The sequence below is a fragment of the Amia ocellicauda genome, chromosome 13 (genome assembly GCF_036373705.1).
Source record: "Amia ocellicauda isolate fAmiCal2 chromosome 13, fAmiCal2.hap1, whole genome shotgun sequence".
NCBI lineage: Eukaryota > Metazoa > Chordata > Actinopteri > Amiiformes > Amiidae > Amia > Amia ocellicauda.
Genome location: NC_089862.1, coordinates 6,875,526 through 6,890,502, shown reverse-complemented (window position 1 = coordinate 6,890,502; position 14,977 = coordinate 6,875,526). Strand labels below are relative to the sequence as shown.

The 14,977-nt window shown below is 36.2% G+C and overlaps 1 protein-coding gene across 1 annotated transcript in view; it reads left to right on the top strand.

Annotated features, from left to right (window-relative positions):
• The window catches only part of LOC136766383 (uncharacterized), a 40,884-nt gene that overhangs the window by 8,993 nt on the left and 16,914 nt on the right, over window positions 1-14,977 (top strand). The window contains exons 6-14 of the mRNA XM_066719800.1: window positions 288-391; window positions 1,536-1,728; window positions 2,181-2,312; window positions 7,772-7,918; window positions 8,593-8,731; window positions 11,462-11,612; window positions 12,121-12,257; window positions 13,392-13,503; window positions 13,785-13,848. Of these exons, the coding sequence (XP_066575897.1) occupies window positions 288-391; window positions 1,536-1,728; window positions 2,181-2,312; window positions 7,772-7,918; window positions 8,593-8,731; window positions 11,462-11,612; window positions 12,121-12,257; window positions 13,392-13,503; window positions 13,785-13,848 (1,179 nt within the window). The remainder of the gene's footprint in view (window positions 1-287; window positions 392-1,535; window positions 1,729-2,180; window positions 2,313-7,771; window positions 7,919-8,592; window positions 8,732-11,461; window positions 11,613-12,120; window positions 12,258-13,391; window positions 13,504-13,784; window positions 13,849-14,977) is intronic.

The window sequence follows — 14,977 nt, the reverse complement described above, 5'->3', positions numbered from 1 at the left end:
TCCCTCATTAACATGAAAATCAATGTATAACTTTTTGAAATTTGTTTTTCTGGATTTTTTTGTTGTTATTCTGTCTCTCACTGTTAAAATACACCTACCATTAAAATTATTTGACTGATCATTTCTTTGTCAGTGGGCAAATGTACAAAATCAGCAGGGGATCAAATACTTTTTTCCCTCACTGTATGTGTCCTATAGTTATTTAGCAAAACTATATAGGACACTTAAAATTGCTTAATATCTTTTAAAAAGTTATGTTTACATTTTATTTTAAAATGTATTCATAGGGAGATTATGAAGTCCAGGTGGACCTCTCAAAAGACACCCTGAAGGTTCTGAAACAGAAGTTGTCTCGTGAAACAGGAATACCCTATACAGTGCTGCAAGCCAGGTCAGTATAATAGGGAGAATTGTTTTTTTATTTATTGTTTTATTTTATCTAAAGACTCATATTTTTGCATTTATGACTTCTTTAAGTTACTTTCAGGGCAGCTTATATACAGAAAGGGCAAGTTAATGAAATGTCATCAGGTTCTCTTTGTAGAGTAAATGGTATTCACTAATAGGGAATTACACTTCTCTTTTAGTTAATTGTTAATGCATTTAATTATATATAATTAATACAATTAAGAATTAAAGATCTATGATTCTTATGCTCGTAAAATCCAGATGTTAATGTTAATGCATTGTTCTTGTCTGGAGCATTTTAGCATATCATAGCAAAAATTACAGTACCTAATTTATATCAGCTCATGCTTGTTTGTCTTGTATTCTCTGCTAAACCAACTGCAGTTTGTGAAAATGTTAGATCAACTATATATGAGAACTTTAGAAGCCATATGTTTTTTCAGTAAAAATGTAAAGAAACCACTATACCACTTATACAGCCTGCAGGGCATATCTATAATATACCATAAAACACTTAAATTGCATTATTGTAAATAATTTGTTAAACTATGCTCATAGTGATGTTTTACAGTGTAAAGCATCAAAGAATAACTCTTTTAAAACTAACAATTAAAAGTTCATATTTATTTGGTAAATTTTACAATATGATTATGTAGAACAAAAAAATATGCAAAGGTGTTTGTGTGGTGGACAAAGTAGTGCCACAAACAAAATGTCGGGGGCCATAGATGAAGAATGAAAAGGTGAATTTTCAGAAGAATCTGAACCACAAAGTTGTGGTGTTCCATGTTAGTTGGTTCCACAAATGGGGTAAAGGAGACAAATTAGCAGTCATAGGATCTTGGAAAGTGAGAAGAAGATGCTATCTAGTAGATATATGTTGAGATACACAGACACACAAGAAACTGAATATTAGAAATAAAGGATGGATCAAAAGGTAAAGACAATAATATTAAATTGGATACACACAGAGACAGGTGGCTAGTGAACAGAGGAGGCGCGCAGCAAGATCAACTTACAATTACCAGAAGATTTTTCTTCCCATCTGGCCATTTATTGTTGCTTTATTGTATTTGCTTCTGTGTTTTGCAAATTAATAAATACTCCCCCCCTTTTTTTTTAAACAGAGATTCCACATGGAGCAATGTAGCTAATTTAGAGTCACTTGGGATCAAAGATGATACTGTTGTACATTTCTTCCTGTCATCATTCAGTATGGAGAGTGACCCAAGCAAGAAAAACTTTGTATCTGACGTTAATCCTTCTGTACAGCAAACAAGGAGAGGCATGAGTGTCTTCTTCTCAACCCTATATGTGATTGTAAGAAACAATATATTAAGGTCAACAGGTCTCAGTGCAGAGCATAAGACAAACTTCAAGAATCTCTATAACTGAAGATTAAATCTTAATCATTTAACTTTAATTTTCAGACATTTTATTGCTATTGTATGTGCTTCTTACTACCCAAAAAATTTTGTACGCTGATGATAATTATTCATCATACTCATAATCATAATTGGACATTACCATTCTCATAATGAGGATATAAAGAATAGTGGTGATCATGGCATTATGTGGGTGGGTTTCTTAATCAGTTGGACATAAGAGGAGAAAGATAAGATGGCCAGTCATTGCTTTTAGATGCTAAGCTGCAGATATAATAAAAATATGCTGTATTATGGCACTTATTATTAAATCCCCTTTTGAATCAATTTATATATACTAAAATATAGAATATATAATGTTTAACATTCTTTGTCTTCTTTTTCTAGAATATGAAACATAAGGGATATCAGTTCCAGAAAGTCATTGCATTTATTAGAAAACTAAGTGGCTGCAATGCATTGGCCCAAAGCTTGCATCAAATAATGTGCAGAAATGAAGTTATCAGCAAGGTTCAAAAGGTACAGTATATACCAAGTACACTTCTTTCCTCTGGAATGAAAAATACAGAATTAATAATTGTAAGAAAAGTTAAGTTAATATGGTTGTGGACAGAGACATATGGGTGGGCATGTTTTTATATTTATTCCTAACTTTATTTGTGAGTTCTGCTATGCAGATCTCATAGCTTTATTTAAACTTATATGTTTGATGTAGATACTTATATTTTAAGGTAGCTACTAATATCAGATTAGTAAAGAGTACATTTGAGTAAATATTACCTTGGTGTTAAATCAAATTTATGAAATCACCAAATTCTGACATGTAAGCTACTTATTATTATTATTATTATTATTATTATTATTATTATTATTATTATTTCTTTGCAGACACCCTTATCCAGAGCAACTTACAGTTTACACGAGAAACATTTTAAAGCATTACAAAAGTGCACTAATACAATCACTACAAAATATAATAAGCATACATTCTAGTAAAATCAGCAGTCAAGTGTTAAGTGCATAATAAAGTGCAAAATAAATATCAAGAGTGCTGAGCAGCCCAGGAGATTAGGCTGCCATATTACAGGTACAGTCTGAACAGATGTGTGTTGAGTAATCACCGGAAGGTGGTCAGGGACTGTACTATCCTGACCTCAGTAGGAAGGTTGCTCCACCACCTAGGAATGAGAGTGGAAAAGGAAGGGAAGCGTAGAGGGGGTACAGTGGGTCTTCTGGCGCAGGAGGACCGGGGTGATCTGGAGCGAGTGTACGGAGAGGTGAGAGCGTGAAGGTAGCTAGGTGCAGTGTGGTCAACACAATGGTAGGTAAAAGTCAAAGTTTTGAACTGGATGGGAGCCGAGATCGGGAGCCAGTGAATGGTGTGGAGTTGTGGAGTAGCATGTGTGAATCGAGGCAGAGAGAACACCAGATGAGCAGCCGTGTTAAGGATAAGCTGGAGTTGGCAGGGAGCAGATGTAGGCAAGGCAGACAGGAGGGAGTTGCAGTAATCCAGGAGAGCGAGAACCATGGTCTGGACAAGCAGCTGAGTTGAGTAGTTGGTGAGGAAGGGATGGATTCTGTGTACGTTGCTCAGGAAGAATCGGAAACTGCACGTTAGGGTGTAGATGTGCTTGGAGTAGAACTGAGTGGGGTCAAGGATGACTCCAAGATTCTTAGCGGAAGAAGAGTGTGGTATATTCCAGTGGAATGGAAATTAAGAGATCAGTAGAAGGTGAGAATGATTGAAAGAAGAGATCAGATTTGGAAAGGTTAAGCTTGAGATAATGCGAGTGCAGCCAGGAGGAGATAGCAGAAAGACAGGAAGAGATGCTAGAGGGGATGTGGGTGTTGGAAGAGTGAAGAGAAAGGAAGATCTGGGTGTCATCTGCACATAGTGGTAAGAGAACTCATGGGATGTGCTGAGGGGGCCCAGAGAGCAGGTGTAGTGAGAGAACAGGAGGAGGCCCAGGACAGAGCCTTTAGGGTGGTATTTGTTTTTCCATTTCTCTTTATTGTTCATGTTTCTTAACATTATCAACATGAAATAAAATAAACTCTGTAAGAGACCATTTCCACTGTCAATTGTCCTAATGATATTGTAACATACCGCGCGACACGGGAACAGGGGACCCAGTTGCGGTGCGTGGTAGAGGAGGTCAGACAGGCGTGGGTCGGGTACCGGCAGGACAGGGCAATCAAGGGCAAGGCAAAGACGTGGTTGTGGTCACAGGCAAAGGTCAGGCGATCAGGCAAACAAAGTCAAGAGGAAAGTCCAAAGTCGTGGTCGGGAGGTCAGGCAAGGAATCGAGGGAACAGGACAATAATAAGACACGGGGAGTAATGCTTAGAGATGTTGTACAGACAAAAACTTCGCAATTGCTGGGAGTTAGTGAGGGGTTTATAAGTGGAACAGAAAACCAGGTTGGGAGGTGCTGGGCGAATGGGAGCAGAGCGTGATTGTGGAAGTGCACATGGGTTTCAGGAATGTGATTGAATGATTGAATGAAGGGAACTGGGAGAGGTGACTGGGAAAGAAGGGTAATGGCGACATCTAATGAAGAGTTGGGGATGTGACAGATATACTTAACACTAGTTAATAAAAGTTATCAAAGGTACATTTTCTATACAAACACAACATTGTTGCATGTTGTATATTATTATACAATTATATAATATTATATCTCACATTGTATTTTAGTGCTTGAGAACCCTGTAAGCATTGCATTATTCTTCAATTAACCCCTGTTGGCCCTCTTGGTACACTTTAAAAAAATGAGTTGTGATCAGAGGCCACTTGCAGGTCTGGGGGTATGTGTGAAAGATGCCTGTTGCTTTCTATCACACAGCACACACACCACTGCGAGTCCAACACAAAGTCCCAGATTCCCCATTGCCCTGCCGTGACAACTTGCACTGTAATCAAAATGCTTCTTTCCCGTGTGTCCAACAGACACGTCCATTGCTGACCACAATTAATCACAACAGGACAGACTTACTGTTTTGTCTACTTCCTCCTGGTCCCAGTGCAGCACAGCAGCATAAATCAGACATCATAACACTAAGGTCGAGTTTCTGCAGGGCAGATTTCTGCAGATCTAAACATTAATATTAAGACAATAACGTAAGCGCTGCTCGGTTAGGGGCGTTTTTCTAAAGTACCAATCAGTTCAATTGCAGTATGATAGCCGATTTGTTTTTTGCACACACCTTATCATCTCTGATTCTGTATGCATTTTAAATGGGGGTTGGGGGTCTAGATTTACTAAACAGAAAATACTTATCTAAAACATAATACTTGAATAAAGATAACGCCATACAACTTCCTTCTGTTTCTATAGGTTATGGCAACTGTCAATTTGCTGCTAATGATCTAGATCCCGCCTATCCCCCAACTCCCTGCTGTTCCTATAGGTTATAGTGACTGTCATTTAGTAATTAGTATTATACTTTACCTAACCCCTCCCCTTACCCCCGAGTTCAACCAATCAAAGCTAGTTATTAATGATTGACAATATACGTAACAGCTCGTGCCGCGCTTGCTCGCTTGTTCATGCCTGTTTCTGAACTTTGAATTCAGACACTTACTTAGACAACTCCGTACATTGTACTTTATTTAAACACATAGCCTAACAAACTTTACATTTTACTACATTTATACACACACAATACAATCACACATATTAATACAAATAGCATTGGACATTACACATGTTAAAAAAAAAACATTTGTTTTGTAAATATGCATATATATTTTTTGTGAACATGCACATAGTTTTTTGTAAATATGCTCATATTTTTTTGTAAATATGCACACAGTGGTTTGTTATGGCTGAGCGCTGTGTGAGAGAATAGATGAGAAAAGATCTAGCTTTCTCTCTGAGTGATTGATAGATATAGAGAATTAATAGGGTATTACAGTATGTACGGCAAGCATAGAAGCAAACACATGTAAAGGGCGGACACTGCAAAATGCAAATGAGACGCGATGGCGTCACATATATGCTAATGAGGGTATCGCGTCATCTAGCGACATTTAGGGAATTTTCGAGCAGGCTTTAGATACTTTCCACTGAAACTAGTTGGCAACACTGCTTAGAAGCAATGTGTGGTGTGTTTGACCACAACAACATCATTCTGATTTTGTCAGTGTTTGAAATTTATTTAGCATTATACTTTGGAAAGGAATAATAGATTGTGCTAAATTAAGTAGTAATTATAATGGTCCGAGTCCGAGTCTTGCTTGTGGCTCGAGTCCGAGTCCAAGTCACCAAATCCGGGACTCAAGTCTGACTACGACGTCTGCTCTTATAGTTACCAATTAAGGCCACAATATAACATAAGTTGTGCTAAAAACAAATAGCACTATAATAAATAATAAATAACAGATACCTATCTATTATTATCTGTTATTTATTATAGTGCTATTTATTATTTTGTTAAAGGAATCCCATACAAAATAATTGCCGCACACGCTGTTACAGTGTGATTCACTTATTTAGCAGACACTTAATGTAATTGATCAAGCTTATGTGGAGGTTATCCAGGGGAAAATGTTGACAATGAATTTGTGAAAAACAGTTTTAGTAAGTTATGGATCCCAGAGTGTTGTAGGTGTATTAATAATTCTATATTAAAATGTGTACTGTCATTAAGAATAAGTTCTGCCATGTTAGTTACAACCAGTTACAATACAATAATAATTGTATTACAACCAGTTAGCAACATAGCCCATGCTGCAACTGGACAGATTTAAGCAACACTAATGGGCACTTTTAATTAAGGAACTGTGAATTTAATTCTCCCACAGAGAAATATCTGGGAAACTTATTGTCAATGTAATTGGGATCATGTGGGAGAAGTCATACACATTTGTCATTTCTGTAAATACAATACTCAGAAAAGAAAGGTAGATGTAATGGAAGCAGATATCTGTAAATTAACACTTTGTTTAACAAATACCATCATTTTAAGTGATGTAATTGTTTTATAAGTATTTTTTCAATATTTCCCGGTTTCTAATTTTGAAAATCTGGTCAGCCTATTAAGTGGACATCTTGCAGACATTTTGTAGAAACTTTAATATATAAAAAATGAATAATTAAATACAAAATAACAAACTAGCCTACAGCTTTTAATTTTATACATAAGATTATTACACTGTCTTTCTCATCTTCAACACTGCAATGAACTCCCCACTCAAGGGTTTTAGAGAGGGAAGGGGGAAGGGAGAGAGGATGGTAATTCTGAAGAGAGGTTGGTGTTTTTTTTTTTGAGAAGTGGAATCACTGAAGCTTGCTTGAAAGCAGAGGGGAAACGGCCAGTGAGGAGTGTGGAGTTGAGAAGGGAGGAGATGTAGGGGTGGGTTTGTGGCCCTGAAGCAGAGAGGAGAGCTGAGTCAGACAGAGGTGAGAATGAAGATGGGTCAGCAGGAGACCTGGAGGAAGCTACTTAAATAGAGAGATGTGGAGGAAAAGAGTTTGTGGATATCAGCGATTTAAGAGGAGAAAAGGAAGCATGGAATGGATTTTTACACATACAGAATTATTTCTGTACTATTAAGTAGCCCAATGGATTGCATTATCTTTGGCAAGCCTAAAATTCAGTTGAGTTGAATTGAGCACAGAATTAACACTAAGCAATACATTTAACAGCAGTCACACACTGCCAAACCTGTGCACAATAGTATTTAAACAAATTAATGAAATAAACTAAAATTAATAAAGCTGAGCCGCCTTATTCAAACACCATGTACATATTTGCAGGGACTCAACAAGCAATACAATTTTTAATACAATTTAGATTTTAAAAATCCATTCTAACCTTCATTAACACTTTCATTGCTAATCTACCAATTGCCTGTACCATGAAGTGCACAAAACAGACAAAATAATGTAATTGGTGTTGTCCTAATATATTTAGAAATGATATCATATATTATCAGTTTTGCCTTTTCATAAATTGTTTTCTTTTCATTGTAGATTGCAGTTGTTGAAGGTCTGTACACCCTCTTTAGAGAGCTGTTGCCCTCAATTGCAAAAAGGATTAATAATATAAGGATCATTGAAGACCAAGAGGTTTTTGAACATGCATCTCTTTGCTGGGCATATCTCATATCTGCAGCACAGGTATATATATATATTACAAATTAAGTAATGTTGAAATAGATCATAAAATATAACATTTGAAATATACATAAATGTCATTGTATTTTGCAATTTGGAAAAAAAGTATTTTGTTTTTGTATTGTATTTTATTTTGAACATAAACTGTAGAATGTATTTAAATACATTTAATATATACCTAAAAATATTAAGGTATAGTATATTACAGCTTGTATGTAAATAGCACCATTCAATTGTAGAGCTTTTAGAATTATGATGTAAACTATATAATTGTAAAAATATTTAATTAGGACCTGGGTTTAAACAGGTTGTTTTAGATTTTTATATTGCGCACCAATATAAATGTTGCAGATTTAAAATAATTTAAAGAAACATAGCCTCAAATGGATTGTAATTGAGTATAGGCAGAAGCCATGCATCATTTATTGATATGATACATCCCAGTTGCATTACCTTGTTTGGTTATATTCACTGGTTTAGATACTGAAGCTTTTACTATAGTCTCGAGTCATATACATTTTTACTTATATAGGGAATATACCTATACATGTAATACAAGAATAATATACAGTATTTTTCTGCCTAATGTTGTGTCATGACAATATATGACAATATAGATCTCATTTGAAATTAACAAAGTTATTTCAATTCTCATTCTTTTATGTTTTTCTTTTTAGACTCAAAGCATTGACTATGAGGTATATGCTCCTATAACTTTGATGTGTAAAGGATCAGGACTGCACCTTTGTGAACCAGTACGCATTCCTGGAATTGCAGACGTTTTTGAAAGGTCATATGTGATGCAAAAAATTGCAGGTACAGATGTCTTTGTTTCTTATAGCTGGTTTATACTTATGCGTCTGCATCTCTGCGTACATGCGCGGGCGTCGTGCGCAGACGGTCACAGCTGTCTGCCAACACACTCGCACGTAAGACTGACGCGTCCATAGGGGGCAGTGTCGCATTAACACACCGCAATCTACGGACAACCAAACCCGGTTTCTCTGGCGCACCTTACGATTGTATGGATGTAAATTACTACATACTGGTAATGACATGAAACTACACGAACACACACAAACACAAAGTGCATCCTGTATGTGCAGTTCTATATTATCTTGCTATAGGTGGCTAGAGACTTAACACTAGAACATACATACACACATATCTGCGAATTTCTCCTGCATATCCGTTCTTATATGTTACTAAATATTTGAATTAAATACATATATGGCGTTTCAGCTGTTAAACTGCTCAGATTAATGAGCTATTAATAAGTTCTTCTCCACCTGCCAGACCCGCAGTTCATGTGGTCTGAATAATATATAGCCGACAATATTGGTTTTGTAATTAAATGAGTGATTGTGAAAGATTTATAATCATGTTGATTGGTGAAACACGCGATTTTCTACCAATCGTATATTAACTATTATCATTATTTATTGTATTAGATTTGCACTTGGTACAGCACTTATCTGATCGGCTCAAACGTTCATTTGGAATTCAATCCTGATCTCGTTGCAAACCCGGGTCTCTGGATCAATCAGTCACTGTTTGATCATGAATGCTAATTGTTCATTCTGCCCACGGAAAGCAATGCACATTTTACCTTTCGTCCAAAATTTCCAAGCACGAAATACGTGGGATAAAATGTGAATTAACGAAATGTACAATTCGAGGGACAAAATACTTATGTGCACAAATGCGTTTTGTGGATGAGGAGATGCATTTTCAATACTTTCGTATGTCACCCCATCGTTTCTCTGACCTGCTCGCCATTTAGAATGAAGACAGGAACTGAAGTATGTGTTTAACATAATCAAGGTTTTATTACAAAAGTGCAGAATCAAATAAGAATGTTAACAAAAAAAAATCTTCATTTTCTGTTGAGATCTCGGAGGCGTGCGGGCTACGCTTACCCACAAACCCCTGCTCTGCGTCGCTACGCAGAGACGCACATGCGGACCGACGCAGAAGTATAAATCGGCCTTTATAAGATGCAGGCCCTTTGTTTGATTTTTTAATTAACTCATTAAAAGATATATATATATATATATATATATATATATATATATATATATATATATATATATCTTTTAATGAGTTAATATATCATACAGTGTTTCAGCACTCCACCATTAACACCCATGTTGCTACTTACGGCACTGGATCCTCACACTTATAGTATGATGGAAACTCAAGTGGTACACAAACATGCATACGTCACCCAGTCTTTCTTCTTCTCCTGGCTGTGTAAAAGGATCTGATCTGGGCTCTGAGCTTGATCGTGAGCCCGGCTATGTTGTAATAAACAGATCAGCGCTTGGTTCATCTCGCTCCTGAGCAGGATGGACTCGATCCTGAGTTGTAAAGATAGATTAAGTGAACCTGCTTTGTTTGAATATGAGTTTCTTGAGTTTGTGATGTATTTTTCAACCTGCAGATTTCAGCAAGTTATGGGTGACATCATTGAGTTATATGACATATATTAGGTATAAATAGTGCCTGACAGCTATGGAGCCTGACTTTTGTTGCTATTTTATTCTTTCTGCTTTACATGATTGTAGACAGAATAATATATACCCAGGTTTCTATTAAGAAACATTAGGAAGAGCTAAATGTGTATAGACAACATTTTATTCAGAGAAGCATTACGTTACTAGTTAAAAACTCTTTCATGTGCAACAATAAATGAGTGATTTTTGCAAAGGTTTGCTTGTTTTCTTCTCCAGTGCTAAACTATTATTGTGCTTCAATCATTGCAATAATGTTTCCATGGTGCTTTTTAAAAAAAACATTTTTAAATAGAATCTATTGTTGTTATTATTATTATTATTATTATTATTATTATTATTATTATTATAATCATCATGAAGATATGTGCTAGTATATATGCCTTCCTGTAATTGATTGAGGAAACACAGTTTGTGGCTTTTAAATGGCGCAACAGACCATGCACATTATTCACAGGACGACAGCAGTTCTCATAAAATGCAAAAGTTTTTCGGTTGCTGTCTGTCCGATTATTGTTGTGCTTTATTTTTTGTACTTTTTTTAACTTGTCATGGCACTGCCCCGGGGTCCTGTTAAATCTGTGTTCAGCAAGAACTTTGGCAAATTTTTCATAGGGTACAAGAAGCAGCAATAGTTAATTGGGACACCTTTCAACACTCACTGCCAGCCCAGCTTTGCAGCATTAGTTTTCTTTGGGAACAGGGCACTGTTTGCTTAACGCAGCTGGATAAGCTTTGGATCTTATTCCTCTGTCCCTATATATTGTACAAATAATATATCTGAAATATATTGCTCACTTATATCTTATAACTATATAGCTTCTTTATTAATTCAAAGCAACATTTTTATTCTGATTAGCATTAGAGGGCACATAAAGCTCCCTTCATTTGTTCCCTAAGGAACTGGGACACCCTTTAAGATGGCGAGCATATTACTTCCACCCCGCAATGGAGTGTTATGAGGGAGCATCTTTATATCGTAAATTACATACTTTTTAATCAAATTAAATAACTTGCTAACTATTCTTTTTAGATGGAGAAAAAATTCCAAGTTGCTCAGAAAAGAGCCTCAAAGCAGCTTCTGTGCAAAGAGCTACAGATATCGAGAGGATTCTGTTATGTGTTCCTCCTTCTCAAACGACATTCCCCCTGTGGACTTCACACAATTTTATTCAGGGTGATGAGTAAGTATGAATTCCAAATGGGCAATATTTCTCATAGAAATAGAAAATACCCTGAATGACAAGCAAATATGTTTATGTTTGGTCACAAAATAATGTAAAGCAAACCTCAAAGAAAAAGAAAAACAAAGTTTTGTTAAAGTGATGGGTGGTAGTATTTAACAAAAATGTAATACATGTAAAATTCTTTAAATAAAGAAAATTGTCATGTATTATGTAATATACTAATTCTATTCTCCACGTGTCCACATGGGTTTCCTCCGGGTACTCGGGTTTGCTCCCACTGTCCAAAGACATGCAGGTTAGTTTGATTGGCCACGCTAAATTGCCCTGTGTGTGCGTGTGCGTGCGTGTGTGTGCCCAGCGATGGACTGGCGTCCTGTCCTGGGTGTATTCCTGCCTTGCGCCATATGCCTGCCGGGATCGGCTCCGGCGTCCCCCGCAACCCACATGGATAAGCGGTTTCGAAAATGGATGGATGGATGGACTAATTCTGTGCTTGCCTTGACAGTTTTCAGATACAACATGAGATATCTTTCCATGAGATGTGTGAAAACCGTAATACATTCCCTCATCTGGACGTCACCCCACCTTTATATCTAAAGTCAATAGGACTCGAAGGACCACTGCTTGTACTTTTAGAAGAAGGTAAAAACTCACAGTCTAGTAAAGACAGTAAAAATGACAAACCTCTAATAGGAGAGTATGTTATAGGTTAGACTGCATTTATTTAATTTAACAGGGGCATACATGAGTACATACTTCACTGCCTCTTACTGTGAATAATACTGCATATTCAATTTAGTCAGTGGCCATTCTCAGCCATCAAATAATAACACCTTAACATGTAAGTTCAAAACTTGTTTACCTTCTTTCTTAGTAATGTTACTTTTGTCCAGAGGTGTAACTTGAATTACAGCTTTCCTCAAGCAAATGGAAAATACTCAAATAATTTGAAGGTACCACTTATTCCCTGTTACCAGAAGTGTGTGTGAATATATATATATTTGTTTTTATATATATATATTCACACATACAATCTATATAACCATTATTATTATACTTTTTCAGAACTCTTCAAATTGTTAATTTAAATTAAAGGTCTTCTATAAAGGGAATATAGAATATACCAACAAGTACATATTTAAATAATTAAATTACCAGAACAACCTTATGGATCTGGAGAAAATAAACAATACATAATTCATTATAACATTTTGTTTTTCCAGTAACACCTTTCATTAACACAAAATAGCAAGCATACCCTGAATAATCACATGACAAAGTGAACACATTGGACTACTTTTCTTGGTTCGCCTCACCAGGCTTTCTCCAAATATAATCACTGTCAGAGTGACCAAATACTATGGACTTTGTTTAATCTCTCCACTAAACCTTTGACATTTTCTTAAGAGTGGCCAGCCCTTGGCCTGCAAACTATTGAGACCTTCACCATGCAATACTTGGCCTAAATTTGAAATGGAAACCTCAGTCAACCTTCTTTCTTTGAGAATGAGGGAGCATTCTGACTAAACTAAAGCTGCAAATAAATGGAATGCTATTTCTTGTTTCTCTTTTTCTAATCCACAAATAAATAAAATGTCCTTAGGGGTATGAAATGTTTTGAAGACAATTGTATATCTATAATACCTTTAGAATAAGGAGTTAGAATTGTTTTACCAAAAAAAACATGTGACTTTATTTTACTTTCAAATAAATACATTGTGTAAGAGCAGTATTTTTATCAATCCTAAATAATACTTGATTATGTTTTTTTTCCAGATAACCTTGGTGTCTACCTACAAAAAGACAAAGCAAATCCAGAAAATGTCACAGTTTTCGACACTCTGGAGGGCAAAGATAAAAACATTAGTGTGGAAACACTTGCATACAAGTCAGTATTATTATTATTAATAATAATAATAATAATTAAATTATGTATATATATTATACATCTGTATATAGATATATCATCACCATCACCATCAGCCTATCTATCCACTGCTGGATGAAGGCCTCCCCAAGATGTTTCCACTTGCTTCAATCAGCAGCTTATATATATAAATAATGGGGTTAATGGCACAGTGAGGGGCTTTAACTTACATTTCAAATGTTTTAAATGAAAGTTTGAAAGTATTTTAATTTCAACTAATTAATTATTACATTGTCTTGCAGCCTTCGTGATGTTAGAAGTGACCAGATCATCCGCACCACTAGAATGCCTAAAGAAGCAATACTGGTAAATGTTTTTAAAAATTGCTAAATACTTAGGAGATGGGCAAAAATGATAATTTCACATAAATTATGTGTATACATTTCCATATTTCAAGTGATTTACCATATTTTTAGTTTTCAATTACTGATAAAATACAATAGTTTTAAGACTCTTAGGATGTTGGTTGAATACTGTTCTTTGACCAGGACAACACATACGTATATCACTATATCACCCTTAAATTCACTTTCTACTTCTAATAATCAAGACACATAGCTAGAGACATTGCAGTTGAAACCAGTATCCATTCAAAAATATTGTTTAAGCCAGACTCCTTGCTGGAGTTTCCTCATGTGGTTATTTAAATATGAAGTTGTGATGTTTGCATAACAGGGGATTGGAGGTTCAAGCTCCCAAAACAAAAGCAAAGTTTCAACTATTTCTGATTTAGGCTGCTGTGGCAGCACACAGTACACTCACCTAAAGGATTATTAGGAACACCATACTAATACTGTGTTTGACCCCCTTTCGCCTTCAGAACTGCCTTAATTCTACGTGGCATTGATTCAACAAGGTGCTGAAAGCATTCTTTAGAAATGTTGGCCCATATTGATAGGATAGCATCTTGCAGTTGATGGAGATTTGTGGGATGCACATCCAGGGCACGAAGCTCCCGTTCCACCACATCCCAAAGATGCTCTATTGGGTTGAGATCTGGTGACTGTGGGGGCCAGTTTAGTACAGCGAACTCATTGTCATGTTCAAGAAACCAATTTGAAATTATTCGATCTTTGTGACATGGTGCATTATCCTGCTGGAAGTAGCCATCAGAGGATGGGTACATGGTGGTCATAAAGGGATGGACATGGTCAGAAACAATGCTCAGGTAGGCCGTGGCATTTAAACGATGCCCAGTTGGCACTAAGGGGCCTAAAGTGTGCCAAGAAAACATCCCCCACACCATTACACCACCACCACCAGCCTGCACAGTGGTAACAAGGCATGATGGATCCATGTTCTCATTCTGTTTACGCCACATTCTGACTCTACCATCTGAATCAATCAGACCAGGCAACATTTTTCCAGTCTTCAACTGTCCAATTTTGGTGAGCTTGTGCAAATTGTAGCCTCTTTTTCCTATTTGTAGTGGAGA